Consider the following 21,030-nt stretch of genomic DNA (forward strand, 5'->3'; position numbering starts at 1 on the left):
GCTTCCATGCAGAGACTGGTAAATCCTGAACTCTAAAGGGAAGCTTTCATCAACTGGCATTGGACTAGATGACATCTAATATCCTTTCAACTCCTGAGATCTAGGACACAACACTTTTATTGTCTAAGAAAGAAATAAAATATTGTCTGAGTCTCTGAAAATGATACCTAAGGTGGACTTTGGAGAAACCAAGATGCTACATCCTGTTTAAAATAGACATGAAGCAGTCATGAAAGTGTGTACTCATTTCAGTAAAGCATGTGACAAGAATATCGCACACAATATTTTTACAGACAAAATACAGAAATGTCAGTAGGCTAAAGCACAGTTCAGAATACTTGAGAAAAGCTGAACAGTCTGCGCACACTGACTGATACACTGATGATAAGCAGAAAGGGGGTCCCTGATTCTAAATATATTTCTATCAATTACTCGAATGAAAACATTAAGTATTTGCTTATAAATCTGCAGATGACGTAGCACTCAGGGTGGGGAGCTCACCCATGAAACACCAGAGTCCATAGACAGTGTGGTGTAGAAATCACTTCAACTTTGGATTCGGACCACTTGGTTCAAGCTCACTGGTGGTGACCTTGGGCAAGCGATTTAATCTTCTTTAGCCTCAGCTTCCCCATATTTAAAATGTGGATAATACACTTGTTTGAAGTAGATCCTGAAATTTGGTAGATGCTCAATGAATCTTAGTTCCTTGTTCTCAGTTGAAAAGGATCTCTACAGGATAAACTGTTGGAGCAAAAGCAAGGAGATAAAATGTACTTGATATAAACACAGAGTTCTGAATCTAGATTCAAAAATTAAACTGAATGAGAACAGAGTAAGATAAAACTAACTCCGTCATCAATTCATATTAAAACGTCCAGAGATTTTAGCTGACTACCTCAAGTCAGAAACAGAATGCCACTTCTTTTAAAAAAAAAAAAAAAAAACTTTAAAAAGTATTTTAATTCAAACTAATGTGTTAAATGCTGATGTTAATAAGCACTGCCTTATTATATGGTAATTAATGTCCCCCACCCTTGCAGAGATTTTAAACAAATACTAAAATTATGTGGTATATGTTACAACAAAGTAATAAGTAAGGCGCCCTATGAGAGCCCAAAGGAGGAAGCTGGTCTTATTCGGCCAAGAGAAATCAAGGAAAGCTTCACAGAGGAAGTGACCTCTGAGTATAATCTTAAAGCCAGACTCATTCCAGGTGGAAGAGCAGCAAGTGCAAAGGCATGGAGGCCTGGAAGAGCCACTGAAGCAGCTGGAGAGACAGTGATTACGGTGGTCAAGGAAAGCTGGGGCAATGTGCAGGGTGGCTCCTGAGAAGCACTGCACACCAAGCCAAGGAGACCCTGCCCAGTTACAAAGCTAACGAATGACAGAACCAAAGGGAAGCTTAAGCTTTCTGACTCATCATGCATCCCCTCTGCCTGTGCCATCCTGTACAGTAGCCACTAGCCATATGTGGCTATTTAAATTTAACTTAACTAAAATTAAGTCAGTAAAATTTAAAATTTAGTTCTCAGTCACGTTAGCCACATATCAAGTCCTTAAGGGCCACATGTGCCAAGAGCCATGTCTATCATCACCAAAAGTCCACCAACAGTGCTGTTCAATGTCACAGGATCATCAAGTGAAAGGAAGTAGATTGAGTCTATACTCCTTTACAAAACAAAAAACAGGAGGGGAAAGAACAGATGGAAGCTATAAGGAGGAATATTTCCACTTCCTATATCTTAAGTTTTTTAATAACAGAAGAGCACCCTGTCACTGGAAGTATTCCAGCTTGACAGTCATCTTTCACAGTGATGTAGAAAGAGTTTCTGTATTGAATTCATGCCCTTTGGTTAGAATGTTTGTGTTCTTTCACAGTAGCCTGGCTGACAGCCCAGTGCAACCATATCTTTCTAGCTCCTTTATATAAAGTTCCTGTCATACTTGCTTATAAAACCTTTGATATTTGGTTGAGAATCACTACTCCTGATAGCCCAGCATCCTAACATCCCAAATTGTGGGAATTTTTTAATAGGATAGATGTTTTTAATTGTGATTCATAGACCTCTAAAATTGAATGCAAAATTGTATGTGTATTTTTCAGGAGAGACAGGTCTATAGCATCAACCAGATGTCAGTAGGATTTGTGATCCCAATATAGAAAGCAAATGAATAAACACCATACTAGAGACGATGGGACTTAATGGTCCCAACACTCCAAAAAGAGTCATCTAGATGCCATCTAGACACTTACTCAGGTCACTACTCAGATACTTATTCAGGTCATACTCTAAAGTTCCACAGAGTTTCACACTGACCCTTAAGAACCTAAAGACCATCACCCTACAACCGAATCATTTTAGAGCTCAACATCTCCTGACCTTCAAGGATGAGGGAAGTGGGAGTAAAAAAGAGCAGGAAAATAAGCCCAAGGCACAAAAGTTGGATAACTCAGAGTCAAGTTGGGGAAGGTATCATCTGACAACCTCTTGCTGACATGCTTATGAAAGGTCTCTTGGAAATCTTGGTGGTTTATTTTCAATGTTAGCCTACAGAAACAAACAAACCCAGTTAGATGTAATACCAGCTTACCAGCTGGGGAACTTCCCCAGTAAATCTAAGGCCTGCTGAGCTATTAGTCCATTTTTGAAATAATGACTTTGTTCTTACTATCACCTGATACATGACAATTGCACCATGATTCACCTCCAGGTCCTATAATATTTCTAGAACTAAAAGGGCTGATTTCTAGAACAACATACCAATTCCTCTGTCATCTGGTATAGCTGGAGAAGAACACTTTGGTTAATTTAACAAAAAAAAAGTGATAATGAGCTACTTATATAATCAATATGAATTATAAATCACACAAAGCTCAAAATACAATGAAGTACACATACCATTGGAACTGTGTTGGATATAATGCAATGAATGCTTCATTGGCAACATTCAGAAAGCACTCCAACATTCTGTGATACCTAGGGGGTCACCATTACAATCTCAATTGTCACTATACTATACACCAATTAATAAAGGGTTCCATGTAACGAATGCCATATAACAAATACCCTAGTTTTTTGTTTGCTTGTTTGTTTGTTTTTACAGTGAGAAAGCCCACATTAAGCTATACAGAAACTGAAAGAATCCTGAGGAAAATTATGAAGTAGCTAAATCTTGTATTTTACAGCCTCCCAATTCCCATGTGATGACCCTTCACTCCCCTCCCAGCCATCCACTGCCCTCACACCACCTTCTGGTAACCTCCTGTCCCCTCGCTAGGGCCACACCTGGTCTTACAGGTCCTGATCAGGGCAACCCAAGGCACTTTGTTGATGCTTGTTAACTCAATAGTAGCCAATCTTGGTATAAATCATCCAACAAAAGTTTACAGAATGCTCACCATGTGCCAGCATGTGCTAGGTGCTGGAATTAAATGGGGGCATGTCCCTTCTCAGAAGAGTCTGCTCTCAGTGATAGGTCCTGAAAGAACAAGATAAACTAACTCAAAGATGATAATGGCATATATTCTGCCTAATATGTCCCTGTTCTCAAGGTCATCAGCATTTTGTTAGAGAAATCTTAAAGCCTCCTCACTACCCAAACCCAAAGCATAAGCTTTTGTTAGCACCAGGGCTTTAGCTGGTAAATGAGAGAAATTTGGGATGAGGAAATGCATCAGCAATTTGTAATACTGACCTCCTAGAAAGGCATTGCCAGGCAGATAACAAAATCACGTATAGCAATGGTTCTCAAAGCATGATGTCCAAGACCAGCAGCCTCAATATCACCTGGGAACTTGCAACAAACAAAAATTCTCCAGCCCTATTTCAGACCTACTGAACCAGAAACTCTGGAAGTAGGGGGTAGTAATCTGTATTTTAACAAGTCCTTCAGGTGATTCTGAGACACAGGTTGACAGCCAGCAGTATAGATGAAACAAACAGGCAGACTGCCTATGTCTGACTTCAACACAAAGGAACTAAATTAGGAATTAGCCTTGATGTTGATGGAAATCACCTGCCGAAAGGAATGGTCGCTGACAGAAAAGCAGCAAAACAGTTCCCAGGAGAACACAGCTGGAGATTGCCAAGACGTTAGTGAGTGACTGTTGAAAATCCATTTCATGCTTTTTGGCTCTGACCAGTCCCATGAGACAATGGTGTGGAAATTGAGAAAGAGGCACAGAAAGTTTGAAAAATTTCCAACCTACAGCTAAGCTGAAGGCCGAGAAAGATTTGAGAGAATTAGTTTTCCTCCTACTGCTGGTTTCCAGAGCCTCTGCTCTGGATCCAGAAGGCCACGCACGATGTCCTGCATCTCAGCAATGATGCCACAGACTGAGCATCATCAAGGCTCCATCCATGATCTACACCAGAGCATTTCTTCCTTTCCCTTCTAGCCTGCTACTCACCGTCCAGCTACATCCTTTTTATCCCTCCCCCAAAGGGAAGAAAGATGACACCCCCCTTTAATGACACAAGTCTTTGGAAAGCTCAGGCATATATCTGAAAGAAGCTTTCTAAATTCTCCCGAGATGAAGAGAACCGATGCAGCCCAAATGCAGCAAAAATGCAGCAAAAGACCTAATGCAGCACACACAAAAAAATATAGCCTCAAGATTATGCAGAGTTGCAACAGTGATTCGAATCAACCACCCACAGGCAAAAAAGCCACACTTGGCACAGGTGCCAGGCAGGGCCTCTCTCTGAAGCCTCACGTGGCTGGAGCGTGGCTGGAGCCTGGCTGGGCATATCATTCCCAAGCCCCACCCACCTGCTTCTGGGATTAACTACTGCTTTACAAATGGGTCTATTTGAGGCTCCTTTTTTTTTTTTTTTTTTTTAATAAGTAAGAGGATTAAGGGTGGAACTATTTAGTCCTACAAATTGGGAGCTCAAAATACAATAAAGGAAGCTCCTAAGAAGTACCCACTACTCTGGGAGGCGGCAGGGAGGATGTCTTGGATAACTGACACATTTTAAAGTCATTCACTGCTGTTCCCCTTAATCTGGCCCATCTTCACCTTATAAAAACACATCTTCTGGCTGCTCCCTGCTTTCCAGAGATGAGGACACTGGGGCTCATCAAGGTTTATAAGGAAACATATTTGGGGTACTCAGTGAGCAAAGATACAGCATAAACATCTCCCTGCAATAAGCTTAACACTAAGAAACCACGAGGTTGGGGGAGTCTAAAAACTTTGTGCTGTACCTTCTGTCCTTAATTAAGATTGATGCTGGAAACATGACTGATGGGTGAACCCACACATGCGTCCTCTCTGTGCATGTTTAGAAGGCTTGGGAAAACTAACATGTTTCTATCCCTCTTTGGAAGGCACTGCTTTAGAAGCCACGTCGTGGTGGTGGTAGTGGTGGCGGAATATTAGACACTAATTTCCATGTCTGGTCCCCATAACTACCCCTGCTCCCTGTAATTCCTACAAAAATTCACACTGGAATTTGAAAAGAAATGGTTACAGAGGACTGTTCCTTGGCTGAGTCGTTCAGCATTTATCAGCGTGAAAACCCAAGATGATGAGAGGATTCAGAGTGACACGTACCTTCCACTTACCCATGGCCTCTGAGTAGAAAAGGCTAGTAGTTGCATATTTTGGGGGCACTCAAATGTAACAGGGCTGGGTAGGAGGCAGTCATCATACAAATGACAAGAAAAAGCAGGTTAAAAGATCTCTCCCCAGCTTCCTTTTTGTTGTGTGACAGTCCCACTGCAGAAAACAAAGGTCTTAGAGAAAAAGTAGATTTCTGAAGTTGGCCCTCTGTGAGAGACCTTAATAATCCTATCCAAGAGGAAGACAAATAACCTTCCTTTTCTGAAAATCCTAGGAAAAACCCACACATATAATGAATTATTCACAAAGGCTGAACCTAAAAATGAGAGAGGCAGAAATATAGAAAGATGAAAAGATGGGCAGAAAGAGAAAGTAAAGACCTGGTCTCTCTCTCTCTCTTTCCTTGAATAAAAGGATATTAATTAGAGTTGCATTCAGGTTTCCTCTTTTATGTCTTTGTGGTCAGTGATAAGCAAAATAAGATCAGCAGAGTCACCACTGATGGACTGGATTGCACATCTGGGCTTTGATGTCTGGTGAGCTGTAGCTTTCCAGGCAGCCCTGTGCATGACGTAAGGGAGGCGGTTGACCTGCTCATCAAACATATGGAGTCAAAGGTTTGCAAGAGTTCTGAGAGCTTAGCAAAGCTTCACTCAATTTTATTTTCACGAAGAATATGAAGATTGAAAGAAACCAGATGTTCCTGTAAAGAAGGGGGAAAGCAGCAGAGTTTGAGGGGGAAAAACACCTACATTTTGTACAGCAATGCTATAAAGAGATAAGTAATTTTGGATGGAGCTAATAATTTCAGAGTCTCGATGTTTCAGAAGAAGAAAAAGCAGGCCTGTTCTCGTTACTGTCCTCTTCCTTCTTTAATTCATAGCATGCATTGCGCCTATTGCAGAAACAGCAAGTGGAGGGAAGTGGAGAAATAATGACATGCAAACCAACAGACAAAACTATCACATTGAGGATATTTTTGTCCCTATCCTAAGTCATTTCATTTCTGTCAAACTCCTTCACTCCAACTCATTTTCCAGGCTGCATCCCAATTACAAATGGTCCCCACAAGAAGTCATGGCCTGGTTTCCAGATGAAACATTACCCACACTTCATATCAAAAGCAAAGCCAACAGGCAATTCAGAGATTGTCCTGGGATGCTCAGAAAATGAAGACCTTTCTCCTACAGCTCCAGTAGCAGCTGCAGTCACTATCTGTTTCAACATGTGCATCTGTGCACAGGTACACAGAAGATATGAAGTCTTTCTGCATTATCTGATCATAGGATATAATTACAGATTTCATCCTTGTTAGCTGCCATCGTCTTCCCTAATCAAGGCATCTTGCCTCATGATTCACTAGAATTACATCAAACTTGAAATTCTTACCAGGACCTCAGTCTACTATCCTGCAATGTGCTGTATATTTATAGACAACAAAAGCAGAAGAAAAGAAGATACCAAAATGGGAAATTTAAGAACTAAAACTCAAGACCATCCTGGTCAACACAGTGAAACCCCGTCTCTACTAAAAATACAAAAAAAATAGCTGGGCGTGGTGGTGGGCGCCTGTAGTCCCAGCTACTCAGGAGGCTGAGGCAGGAGAATGTCGAAAGTAAACCCAGGAGGCGGAGCTTGCAGTGAGCCGAGACGGCACCACTGCACTCCAGCCTGGGCAACAGTGAGAAACTCCGTCTCAAAAAAAAAAAAAAAAAAAAGAACTAAAACTTTTGGTAATCCTCACCAAAATCCTCCAAAATAAATGGACATTTTATAATGGGAGACTCATAAAAATAAAGCATACAACCTCTGATCTATAGCCAGAGTGCTTTGGGGATACAATGAAATTCTCTACAATAAGAAATCATGGATGAATGTCCACAGGTTCATTGTGATGAGCTTCAATATCTCAGGGCTGCAAACATATTTGACCTTCCCACTGTAAGCCATATTCATTTCCACACAAAACATGTGCTCCCCTGCTGAGACAACCAAGGTGATGGAGGTGTGGGGGGCATATCCTATTGCCCAACTCTGGCATACAGTCTCCAAGCCAGACACATTACGTCTTCCCTTCATACCCGTGACCTGGAAAAGTTCAAACAAGTGAGGGGCATCCTGCAAACCACATGAGAGGTGCTGTATGCCCACAGGGTAACTGGCCCTGGGCATGAAAGAGTGAGAGCTGGTAAGCGTGAAGCACAGTGAACATGGAAGGGCACCCAGAACAGCCCACTGCCAGAGAAGATCTATTAGATGAGCAAAAAAGAAAAGGAGGAATCATATAGAATGTAACATCACATTTTAAACCACATTAGCATTTTTAAAAAGAGTATGGTATCCACTGCAGAGGAAAGTGCCATAAGAAAATAAAATTATCTCCCTATGCAGATGTAGCTTCCAAGAAAAATGAAACACATTCAGAGTAGGCTGTTGACTTGCCACCATCTTTCATGCCAAATCTGGGTTATCTTGAGCATTTCTTCCCATAAGAACTAGACCTCCCCTATTAATAACTGGATAAGGTTACCCTCCCCCTCCAAGTCAGGGTGATCCTAGAAGCATAAATTAAACCACTCCTTTTATTTAACCAATCTTTTCAGACAAACATGATTAAAGACCAGTAACGCACAGCACGATGAGACCACTCATGTGGCACATAGAAGTGTACATTATACCCCTTGTCCTACAGCAACTTTCTGCAGGCAATGAAAATGTAACTCCCAAAAGGTGTTGTAATACAAACAAAATCCTCAAGCATGCTAAATGTGTATATGTCAATATGAAAGCAGGTCTTGACATGCTTTCTGAACAACTGAACAACCTTCCCTTCCTAAAAAAATTTTTAAAAACTCTGGCACTTACAAAGAGCAAAGAAGTACTTCCTAAACTTTAATGAGCATATTAATCACACACGGATCTTATTACAATGCAGATTCTGATTCAGCAGGATTGAAGTGGAGGATTCTGAATTTTTAGCAAGTTCCCAGGTGATGTGGATGCAGTTCCGCGCTCTGAGAGGCAAGAATCTAGAAGACTTCACCTGAACTAAGACCCCTCCCAACTTCAAGCATGCTGAAATTTCTGAAAGACAGCATTAACAACAACAACTAGTGTTTACTGGGTAAATAGATAATGCTTTAGGCACGTGATATATATTAACTCATTTAATTCTCCCAGTATTATTATTATCTTCATTTAACAGATAAGAAGACTGAGTCACAGAGTAATGAAATAACTTTTCAAGGTCACAGAGCTGGTGAAGGAAATACGATTTGAACCCAGGCAGCCTAGCTCCAAAACTTTATGGGCAACCACTACCCAGACTGACTCCCAGTAAGACAAAGCAAGATTATTTGGGAAGTTGGATGTTTAGAAAGGAAAAGAAGGTGAGACTAGGAATTTAGGTGCGTTTCCCACGGAAGCCCAATGTTTCCACGTGGTCACCACCAGAAGGAATATATTAGTCAACTACATTGTACATGGTATATTTTACATTTTCCAACAGGGCTCCACTAAACACCTTAGCAGATGTTCTCTGAACACTGTTACCACAGCCTACATGCTGTAGAACCACTGTGAAATTGCCAACTATGCAGACAGAAGAGACCATTGGGACAGGGCTTGGGGCCAAGGCACTGAGCATGATGCTGAAATCAACTCCCTCGAGAGTCTGAGAGTCTCCCGTTTGACTCTCTTTGGTCCATTTTGGCCAAAGACAAGGAAAGGGAGGAGTAAAACTCACAGCCGCACCTTGCGCGCTCGCAACGCCTGGTGGAAAGGCGGTGTCTTTGCAGCGGAAGAGAAAACGTGAAAAAAGATGACCGCGTGGTGTAGGAAACGTGCCTGGTTTCTCAGCCCCAAGCCTGGGCCCGGCCGGAAGTACCTCGAGGTGCTGAACCCGGATAACTGGGGAGCCCCGGGCCACCGGGAGTTTCAGCGGCGCTGTCCGAGGTGCCAACGATGGCTGCTGGCACACTTTGCCACCCGCGAGGCGGTTGGGCGGCTTTGTCTACCGCAAAGAAACGGGAGGGCGCCTGAGTAAACACGTCCCTAAGAGAGGGGCACAGCAAAGCAGCACCTGGTGGATAGGAAGATTTAGAGAACTGTAGAAGCCAAGTGAGAAAGCAGGGCCCAGCTGGGAAATCCGTAGACTGCCTAGAGGAATATTTGCAGCCGCAGCACACAACACAATGAGATCTGTCCGCTTTGTGCAGCGCACCGGCAGGCGTGACTGCAGGGACCCGACCCCTCCCCCGCCAGAAACCTTCTCCCTAGCTAGATACGTTTAACTCAGGCAATAGATGGCCTAGGATCACTCTGTGGGAGTGGAACAGGGGAGAGGGGTGCAGAGAGGAGGAGAGAGGGAGAAGCCCAGCCAGGGGTGGCTGTGGGAGGATGCGAACAGCAGCAGGAAGAATATCTGCTTAGAGATGCTCCTTCGTTTCTAATGAGGGGTGCTGCCTAGAAGCACCACGCGCCAGCCAATCATGGAGCTGCTGAGGCAGGGAACTAGAGAAGGAGGGGAAGGCCAGAGGCTGGGGTTGGGGGAGTAGGGAGATGCCCAGGCCCTGTGGGAAGTGAGCCGAGTGTCTGGCTAATACTAGAGACCCAAGTCAGCTCCAGCTGCCTCACTGCTGCACACCTGGATGGTGGGGGTGGGAAAGAGGGAGAATAGGGGAGAAAAAAGGGGGCCTTCTTTGCAGGTGCAGCCCTCCCAAATCTCCCTCCCAAAGTCCCATGTGTCCAACCCCATCCCCATATTTAACACCAGACCACTAGCTTGCCTCCCACTAATCCCCTTTACTACCTCATCACCCCCAATTCCTAATGGCCTTGCCAGGCATCCAATCCTTAGTGAAGAACAAGGCAGCCAGCTGCCTAATCAGCAGCCTGCATTTGGTGCACTTGATTAAACCTGCAAAGAAGCTCCTTCCATGTCTGTTCACTCTGACACCACCACCATCACAGATGGCCCCCACCAGAGCTTTGGGGAGAGCAGTTCCTTTGGAGCTACGGAGAGAGAGACTGCATGCGCACCTCTGGCCTCAGCGGATGAATTCAGGCCCAGGAGATCCACCTGGATCCTGGACACTGGGAGAGCAACCAGCTGGGTCAAGCACTAAGAAGCAAGAGTACCCAACCAAGGACCAAGGAAAGGACGAGCCTAATGAGCTGCTCCTCCTTGGCTGAGAGGAGAACTCCAAGTTTGAGCTGTTTGAGCTGTGGCAACAGAGATCACCTCCCCTGACAGACACTCATTCATGCCACTTTCAGTGGAACTTAAACTTAAGTCCCCAGAGTTAGCTGAGTCCCCAGCCAAAAGCCTGTTTTATTTATTCATCTGTCTATCTGTATACAAGGTTTTGGCCCTGGGAGGTTCTGAACTGATAAATCTCCTCATGGAGCCTTGACTTCCATACAGGAAGACAGTGCAGTGTCTCCTGGCTGGTGGGGATATGGGCAGAGTGGCTGGCTTAAAGAAAGGAAAATGAGAATTGATTATGAAAGGAAGCATTGGGGCAACCCAATCTATGTAGAGGGCGGCATGTGAAGGGAGTAGGGGTGGGGAGAAGGCTGGGAATCAGACAAAGCCCAGCCCAGAAAGGGACGCACCCAGGGACACTAGAGATTTCCACATAGGAAAAATAAAAAACCAAAAGTCTTACCTTGAAAAACACTAGTGCCCAAACCAGTCTCCACAGCACCAAGCTTGCCCCTTAGATGCACCGAAGAGTGCGCTTCAGCAAAGGGGCAAATTGGCACCAGGAAGGGGGTGGGGGGATACATTCCATGCTAGGTACCCCCCTTCACCCAAAGAAATGCAAAGGGAGAGAGGGAGTTATGGTGGGCAAGAAAGGATATGGCCAATCGATGAGCTTCTTGGCATATTTCCTGACAATGTTCTCTTCTCCGAAGATGAACAGGGATCTGTTGACGGTGAAACAGTTCTGCCGGACGGGAATGGGGTTGTACAAAGCCATAGTCCGCGCCCTCTGCGCTTTCGTCTGCTTGTAGGCGGCCGCCTGCCCCGAGGCCGGCACGGGGGTTCCTTGCCGGTTCCTGCTCTGGTCCGAGTCTCCATCGCCGGACCCCGGCCTGGCGACCACCGCCTCCCCGAAGCGAGCCATCCTGAAGTTTAAACAGACAGAAGACACACAAAGGTGATCGCGGCCGAACACCCGCACACAGCAACAAGCAGAAAGACACACGGAGACTCAGAGCCGCATCCAGACAGGCACCGGGACCACCACCTCTGGGGAGCTCCGCGAGCTCTTCGGAGAGGCGGCAGCAGCAGCCCGCCGCTGTGAACTGTTGAATCTAAACGCAACCTCTGCGAAGCTCCATTCCTCAAGAAGGAAAAAAAAAAAAAAAAACGGGGGGTAGGGCTTGGGGGTGCTCAGTTCCTGGAGGAAAATATTTTTTTCAAAATGCCAGTGTGTGGTGGTGTTCAGGGACCAGAGAGGAGAGGGGTGGAGTAGGCTGCTCTTCAAACATAGCTCCTCTTCTGGCAGACGCACCACCTAGTTCAGGGAGAGAGGCAGGCACCGGCCCGCTAGGTAACAGTTTGGTGATTTATTGGTTGGGGGAAGGGGTGGGAAGGAGGGGAAATTGAAAACAAAAGAACTTTTTTGAAAAAAATAAAGACGAGGACGGGGTTACGGTGACATGCTTTATAACGCCAGTCCCCACGAGTCCATCTAAGAAATTCCACCGCGAAGACTTGGGTCTTTATATCTGCCAGCAGAGACGCATCCAAAGGTTGGAGAAAGAGGGAGGGAGGTGGGGAGAGCGATACTGAGGTTCCTGCGTAAACCGCAATGCCCAAAATCTCAAAATAAGAAGTCGATCCAAGCGAAGAGGGACAAATGACTTCAAAGCTCCTGCGCTTGGGCTAGAAGTTGAGCAGCATCCAGAGAGCAGCGAAGCCTGAGTGCCAGCATCCGCCCGGGGCGCTCGCCACCGCCGCCTCCCCGGATCAGCATGCAACAGCGATCCGCGGCTGCGCCGCCGAGAGGGCGGGAGCGCGAGCGGGCGGGCGGCGAGCACCGGCGGGCGAGGAACAGGTTGCAGCCGAGCCTCGCGGCGGCCTGGCACCACACTTGTCCACAGACCGAACTTCCTCACTAACGGCTGGGTCTTCCTCTTCCACCCAGGCAGCGCCCTCGGCGGAGCACTGGAGAAGATGCGGAAGGAGAGGGGGGAGGCGAGGCAGGGGAGAGCGAGCGGAGCGCAGAGGCGCAGCGAGGCGCGCGCGAGCGCTGGGAGAAGCGGGGGAGGAGCTGGTGAGGCGGGAGGGGCGGGGACGCAGCCGGAAGGCTGGAGGTTCCTGGGAGGTGAGGCTGGCTTGCCTTCTTGATTTACGTGGCCGAAAGGTAGCAGCCACCTCTGCAAAGGTCCAGTGAAGAGTCCCCTTTCCCCCAAGTAATGCCGAGAAGAGAGAGGCAGGCGCAGCAGGCGACGCGGCGGAGTCTCCGCAAGAGAGCCAGGGCCTGGCGTGAGGCGCACACGCACGCGCGCCTTGGGTCCCTGCAGAGAGGTGTCCCCAGTGCTGTGCCCTGTTCGGTGCCTGGCGCGTTGCCACAGGCCCGCCGCCGCCCTAGTGAGGAGTCGGGGCCTTTGCGCGCCTAGCGCCATGGCAGCGTCGCCGCTCCTCCGTACCTCCCATGCTCCACGAACACTGCCAAGGATTTCCAAGGATTGGGCAACACCCTCTCCCTATCTCCCCACTTAGCATCTGGGAGGCCCCGTGGGGAAGGCTAGGACCTCTGGGGGTTCCACACTCTGCTGTTGGTGCTGGCTCCTAGCGGGAGCTTCTGCCCTCACGGGGCGGCCTCCTGGTTCCGCTGTAGGAGAGCCCTGCCCCACCTCTCCTGGAAGGGCCCTCCATGGTGAGTTATGGGCTAAAACTACCCTTCTCGAAATGCGAATAATCAAAAGGATCCTCCAGCCCCCTATCCTTTACTCCCAAATAAGCTCCACGGCCTTTCTCAAACCCACCCCATTAATGTAGGGAAAAAAAATAGAATTGGTATCTGAGCTGCAGAGGTGGGAAAGGTGGACTCCAAGCCCTAGGGAAAGAGCTCCTGTTTAGCCGCCAAGCCCTTCCCCACAGGTGACTGGCGGTTTGAACTGAGGACCGGGACCAGCCGTCCCCTCCCATGTCCACACTAGCTGGGGCACACCGTCCTCTGCGTTTTCCTGCCTTGGCTCAACACATAGTCCTCTCCACATCCTCCCAACCTGAACAATGGAAGGAAAGAAGGAAAGGAGGGGCTGAGGAAGGAAACAAAAAAAGTAACCAAAGCCCAGAGGTTGGAAACCATGGGTGAGTATGGCTTCACGCCTATGAAGTGAGATTAACTGTTGAGAGGTGATGTCTGAGTGCATGGCACGTGTGTTCCTACGAGTATGTGTGTGTGTGGGCAAGGCCATGTGAGCACTGACATGTGTCTATTGTGTGAGAATGTATGTGAGTGTGTGCGCCTGTGTGTGTGTGTGTGAAGGAAAATTCTGAGTACTGGAAATCCAAAGGAATTGTCTCAACATGTCCAGCCTGCTGCCCTTGGGGAAGGCGTTTGACCTTTTGATTCAGGGGAGTCCATTTCAGGTGAAATTACTATTCAAAGTGAGTCAGCTCTAATTGTTATTTTGATTTCACATTACTGCCTTACTCTGTCCTTCCTCCTGCTTTAATCAGAGGGTCCTCTTCTGTCTGAATACCTAGTCAGACGTGAAACGGAGGGAGGGTGGTGCTGTGAACCATGAAGTCGCATCAGCCAGTCACTTAGAACTAGTTCCAAGTGGCTATCTTGGTATCCCTGTAAACTACATAGGGTTAGAAAAACGACTTTCAAAAATTATTAAATGCATGTCGCTGCTTTCAGACAGTACCATAATCCATAGCACAAAATTCATTCAAATCATTACAGAAGTATTTTTGAGTACCTTCCACGTGCCAGGTACTGTTTTAGGCACTGAGGATACAATAATGAACAAGATGGGTGATGACATAAATCATGTACACTAGATTATACTAAATTGTATAGCCTCGCAGGCCAGAAAGCTTCACAAACTTCACTCTCATGCTGTCACCTCACCCCTTTCCTTTGTGGTTGTGCCTCAGCAGGCTGGCGGGTGGCATACCTTTTTGTTAATGCCCAGAGTAAGCAGGGCTCACTAGCCTTTTACCTCCCAGACGTAGTTCTTGGAACATCAGAGATCCCTGACTTGTGTCTTCAATGTTATCAGATGTCAGCAGAGATCCAGTATTCCATGTCCTGTGTTCTCTGTGGCTGTTGTAATTCTTTAGAGGCCTAGAATACTCAAGATGGGATATTATATGTGCAAATGCGACAACACACTGGAGTTGATACCTGCCTTCCAAGGAGACAGGAATCATAAATGCATAGGTAGGAATAATGTAGAATACCTTAGGGAGTTTCAGCACCTATGTAAGTGAGTTAAAAGGGATAATTCTTGGAGTCAAATTCATGGATAATTCGTGCAGTCAAAACGAAAGGGGCAAACATAATGGCATAAATGGCTTTGGGAAGAGACTTGGCCTAAGGGCAGCAGTGCTAGCAGGAAGACGGACTCTCATCTTCCACCCCCACCTGGCTGTCATAGCTTTTGAGAGCTTTGAGATCTATGAATTTCTATACTGGTTTCATACTCTCTAATCCCCCATTCTACCAGCCCCCAAGGCAGCTACAGTTGTTGGTTTTATTTTTTTATAGAGACGATGGTCTCACTATGTTGCCCCAGCTGGTATGGAACTCCTAGGCTCAAGCAGTTCACCTGCCTCAGCCTCCCAAAGTAATAGCATGAGCCATCATGCCCCGCCAGTGGCTACAATTTTAATGACTGAATAATATATGCATTTAATAGTTTTCAGTTTACATAAGCCCCACAGCTGACCCTTACTCCAAACTCCTGAGGTGAGCCTGGCAACACATGTATCACGACCCTTGACAGACAAAGCAGCAGAGTTTCAGCAATGTTAAACCGTTTGCCCACATCTGATAAGAGGCAGCATGTGGACTTCTAACACATCTGATTTCCAATCTGTGGCTCCTTCTAAAACCCGTGCTGTCCTTCAGGGCAGCAATAGTGTAATTCTAAATTGTTCATCAAGAGAAGGAACTATGCAATGACACTAAGCCTATGGAAATGCTATGCTTACCATCCTCAAATTGAATTTGATCAGAGGCCAAGTTTTCCTGGCACCATGCCCTCAAGATCCAGGAGGATCCTCAGAAAAAGTTCATGACCAGAATATTGCAGTCATGCTCTTCATATGGGAATGTGGTGGGCATTCTTCTTCCAGTGCCCCCAGTTCCACTATCCTATTAAGAATCCACAAATGGAAATGTGGAAAATCAGCAATTAGTCATAACTCTGATTGGAAACCAGTTTGAAGACCATCTGAAAATCCCTTTCCAGCCGCAGAGGGACAGTAACTGTATTTTCCTGTTGTCAGAGCACCATCTACTGGTCTCTGTGAGATGTCACTGTGAGCACAAGTGCTTGACAGCCCAGCACCCCATGCACCATGCCTCAGAGCCTAGACATTCCTAGGCTCTGACCTCTTGTCAACAGCCCTCTACTCCCCTATGGGACTTTGTTGAGGTCCTAAATTTCACCACAATGCAGCCAGCCCATCTCACAGTACTTGGAAAGTACAGTCCCACACACACCCTCCCAAGTTAAGATGGGGTTACCAAATGCTCCATGTTTTTCTGAAAGCAGTGACCTGCAAAGTGGAAACCCGACAGGAGCTAAGGAAGCAAGTGGAAAACTTTCCTAGTTTATAAAGCCTATGAAGACTCTTTCATTTCAAAGCATTTAACCTGGAGCCCCTCTACTGCAGTGTATGATCGAGCTGCAATCAAGAGTGCAGGGGACTGATCGGTAGTCCCTCCAGCCTCTTCTGGAAAAGGCAGAAAACAAGGTGTCCACACTGCCCCAGACCATACAGCCTGTGGGAGTTTGTACTAAGACAGATGGACATGAGTGGCAAAGTTGGAGAAGCAGTTGGCCTATTACCCTCATTCTTAAGCTCTTCCCAGATCTGTCAGGCCTTAGGCCATCTTCATAAGAGATTTTTCAGCCATCACTGAGAAGTCTGTGAATGTGGGCTTCATCCAAAAGGCCTGTGCCCCTCCTACCAGGCCTGCTCCTTCATCTTCCCCCACCCTGCCAGTTACACTCAGATAGCTTATGCTTAAGTTATCAGAGCCCCTTTTGTTCTATTTTTCCTCCGTTGAGCTTTTCCAAGAAATAGACTCTTATGCAAAGCAGTGCTCTAAGGAACATAATGCAGAGAGGATTTGGGAGTGGGTTCTTAAGAAAAAAGTTGGCAGGAGACCATGTGCAAATGCATAGTGGAGCAGAGGAGCATTATGGCAATGCAGACATCTTGGGAGTCTGGTGGCTTTCACAATACCTCACAGCCCTTTCTTGGGTGAAAACATAACTTCACATCCTTATGTAATGTCCATCCCTAGAATCAGCATCTCTCAAACCTAAGCCCGAGAAGCCCCACACTCCAACATGCGATCAGCTAACCACAGGTCAGCAAAGTAGGCTTTAAAATGTTTTAAAAACCATTCATTTATGACAACCCATCACTTCCTGGGTGCCAACTGTAATGTTTTCTTATTGCATCTTTGTGGAAGGACTGTGAGGCACATCCTGTTATCTGACACCCAGAGGGTCAGGGACTTGTCCCAGTGCACAGAGCTAGGAAATAGCAGATCTGGATCTCCTAATAATAAGGACAGGATTCTTTGCAATATGTGACCATTATTAACATACTGCATGTCAAAATAATATTTTCCTTGCTTGAGAGTCAAGTTATAAGCAGGATCTTGAGCTTTAGAGAGGTAAGGCATGACCTTGAACCAGAGAGTCTCCTAGAGGGTTTAACTGCTAAGAATACATACCATTCTGCTCCACTGGGCTGTTATGAAAATTAAGTTAGTTAATATGCATAAAGCTTTTAGATCAGTACCTGGCACACAATAAGTAAGTGCTACATAAGTACTTGTTATGTATATTTCACCTTCAGTAGCTGTGACCACGGTAACACACTGGAAACACTGCATGTCTACAGACTCTGTTTCTGAAAGCCGACTTCAGAAGTGCAGCCAGGGATGAACACACTCTGTTGTGCGGGGGATGGACAGAGGAGCACAGACATGTAAGTGCCTGAGATCAGGTCAGAAGGAGGAATGGAGGACAAAAGGAAAAAAAAATGGTAGAGACCAGTGTCTGGAGACCCAAAGGCCATGATACCTGAGAGAGCTGTGTGTTTGTTTACTTATTCATGAATTTATAAACCCATTTAACAAATACTCATTAATCCCCTTCAATGTGCCACACATTGTTCTCAGGGATTCTGGAGCTCAGAGATAAATTAGACACAGTCATAGCCTCTAAAAACTTACAGTTCAAAAGAGGAGAAGGGAAAACATACCCACGAAGGGCTCAAATACAAGGCAGGATGTGGAGTGCACCACAGGAGAGCACTGGGAGAGAACAGAGCGGGGAGCCATCCCCTCCCACTGGAGGCAGCCAGAAAGGGAAAGAATCCAAAAGAGATCTCTTTGAAAGAGCTAGTATTGGAGGCATGGAGCAGCAGCCTGGAGCATGAGTGTTTAGGATGTTGGGGGAGGGGGGTACACAAGATACATGGGGTTGATTAGCCAATCAGCATTTTTATTTTCTTTCAGTGTATCTAGGATCATGAAGATTATAGCATTACCACTTCAAGCCTTTCTTTTCCATAAGATGAGGTCACTTTTCAGCCCAGAGAAAAGCCAAAAATATGCTTACCCTAATAGATATTAAGCTTTATTGGGAAAGTTGATTTGAAGGTTCAGAGTGTAGCCCCAGACAGCAAAGGATCCCACGCCCATCACTGTCTACTTCCCTTCCCACCCTCAGGACCCAACCTTGCTGCTCAGCCAAGGCAAAGTACAGCAGGAGGACTCAGCAGCGCTCCAGCTCCCACTGATGGGGATGAGCAGAGGGTGAGAACAACCAGCAGGAGCACATCCATCCATCCACCCCCACGGCCTCTTGACTCAGAAAACACAACACAGCCCACACCTTGCAAAGCTCATTCAGCCCGGGTGGGCTCAGGCAGATTCATTCATTTAGCAGACATGCAATGAGCACCTTCCACGTGTCAGGTATCATGTCAGGGGCTAACCCAAAGGAGGCAGTGCCTAGGAGAAGGTGCCCAGGTTGGATTCATGTCTTGCCTGGTCTTGATCCACTCCCTACATTTCACTCTTGAAGATAATGCCACAGTAACAGAAAATGCAGCTCACAGCTGCAGTCAAGCCTAGAGGGTCCCTGAAGGCCCAGAGAAGAGAATAAGATTCCACTGCACCCACCAGTCTTGCCTCTCCAAGAACCCTTTGTGTTGGAATCATCAGCAGATTAAGCCACCACCTGTCCATCACCACACCCTCTCTCTCCCACTCTTTCCTACACTGAGCAGCTGGTTACACCCACCTGGTATAAAATAATCAAAGTGAAGAAGGCATTCCCATATGATATGGACTTAAGGCCAGTTTTGAAATGTACACCTGGGTAGGCCATTTACTAGCTCTGCCCCTTCTACTCCACAGAAATTGCTCTAAGACTCCCACTGAACCGCTGATGGTCCTTTTTTTATCCTCCTTTTCCTTGACCACTCTGCAGCATTTGACACCACTGACCTCCCCCTCTCCTCAGAGGTCGTCCTTCTTGGCATCCCAGTTACCACATCTCCCAGTTTCTCATCGTTTCCTTCTCCTTCTCTTACTGCTCTCACCTGTGGGGCACCCGTGGGTCTGTCCCAAACCCCTTTCTCTCCTCTGTCTAATTTCTCTCTCTTCAAGGTTATATCCTTACCTGCCATTTCAACTACCCCCTCCACACCACATCTAACTCCTAGACCTCACCTTTTGACTCATTTCCAGACCCAGGTGTCCAATTAAGTTAGGGGTAGCTGTATATGGATTATCCCTCATCCCCAGACTCAATATGTGTGAAAGTGACATCACTGTAAATCCTTCAAAGCAAGCTCCCCCTCCTAAAATGCTAGTTGCTATGCATGTTACGTTTTCATCACTTCAGTGGCTCCCCCACTGCCTATAAAATGGCCAAACAGCTTAGCCTGACAATTCAAGGCAATCAGAATTCAACCTATCTTTCCAACACCATCTCCTCATGTATCATAGTATGAGGTACATAAATAAACGTGTCATGCCCACTCCTGCCTCAAAGCCCTGCTCACAGCACCTGCTTCACACTGCCCCAAAAACATTCTTCCTCTTTTCTGCTTCTCCCATTCCTAGGCATCCTTCTATGCATGGTTCAGTTCAAATCTGCTCTCCCACAAAGCCTTTCATAATCGCTCCAACTCTATGACGTGTACCTCCTATAAATTCACAGAACTTCTGTATCATTCATAGTACCGTGTTTTCTCACTGATATCATCATGACTGTAACTTCACCATTACATTCATATTAATTTTTCAATTATGTATGCCTTGTCTCCTCAACTATGGTGTAAGCTTCTCAAGAGTAAAGGACATATCTTTCTCTTTGTTTTATTACCTAGAGTGCCTGCATTATGTTATCCTCATAGCAAGCCTTTGCAAAATAAATTGTCAATGAATGCATGGATCTCCTGCAACTGTTATTGGTGGAAAAGAGCTTCAGCATCAATCAGGTATCTGGGCCCTGTCTGAGGAGCTACCCTTCCCCTAACACATTCTAGCTCTGACTAGGAGCCTCTCTCTCTGCTTCCAGGTGTTCCCAGCTGTTTCTTGTGAGTTGAGTGGCCATAAATCCAGATGATATAAACAGGAAGAAATATATATCAAAAAGGCGTACTTAATTCCCTTGTAGGAAATTAAGTGCCTGTAACTCAGGAGTAACTTCCCCAGCACACTAACTGCCCAAGCCCTGTCTTACCAATCATTAAACAATAGGGTTCATTGTCTTATGAGGAATATCTCTTGCTCTTAGAAACGGAGTTGAAATAAGATCTGGGGAATCAGTTATTAAAAGGAAACAGCTCCCCACCTAAAGAATATTTTCAGATCCCTTTCCACAGAAAATTAAACATAATAAAGTCCTGCTTCAAAAAAACCCATATCAACTACAGTATTAATTGGTTCTCTCTCTTTACAAAAAGGCAAATGTCATCATGCCTATTTCCCTTATGAAGAATTACATATGAAAATGACACACACACGTTTGCAAAGACATGCACCAGATTCTGGTGTGATCTCAAGTTCTGTCAGCCGAGTGTACAAACATGCAGGTTATCTTCCCATGCTACAGAGAGCTTTCAGACAGGCTTAATAGAGTACATTCAAATGTGAAGAATTACAGGCTTTTTTGCAGGTTTCTGAATATTCCCAATGTGCCATTTACAAATTGGAAAGATGGAA

The 21,030-nt window shown here is 45.9% G+C and overlaps 1 protein-coding gene across 3 annotated transcripts in view; it reads right to left on the reverse strand.

Moving 5' to 3' along the window:
* Positions 1–21,030, reverse strand: part of CACNA1E (calcium voltage-gated channel subunit alpha1 E) — a 402,433-nt gene that overhangs the window by 317,407 nt on the left and 63,996 nt on the right. For 2 of the 3 annotated variants that reach the window (XM_025385803.1, XM_025385786.1), the window contains exon 1: positions 11,438–12,116. In XM_025385803.1, coding sequence (XP_025241588.1) covers positions 11,438–11,703 — 266 coding nt within the window. In that variant the 5' untranslated portion in view covers positions 11,704–12,116. Of the gene's footprint in view, positions 1–11,437; positions 12,117–21,030 lie in introns of those variants that run through there. The other variant, XM_025385794.1, reaches the window with a different exon arrangement.

The sequence above is a fragment of the Theropithecus gelada genome, chromosome 1 (assembly GCF_003255815.1).
Source record: "Theropithecus gelada isolate Dixy chromosome 1, Tgel_1.0, whole genome shotgun sequence".
Taxonomy (NCBI): domain Eukaryota; kingdom Metazoa; phylum Chordata; class Mammalia; order Primates; family Cercopithecidae; genus Theropithecus; species Theropithecus gelada.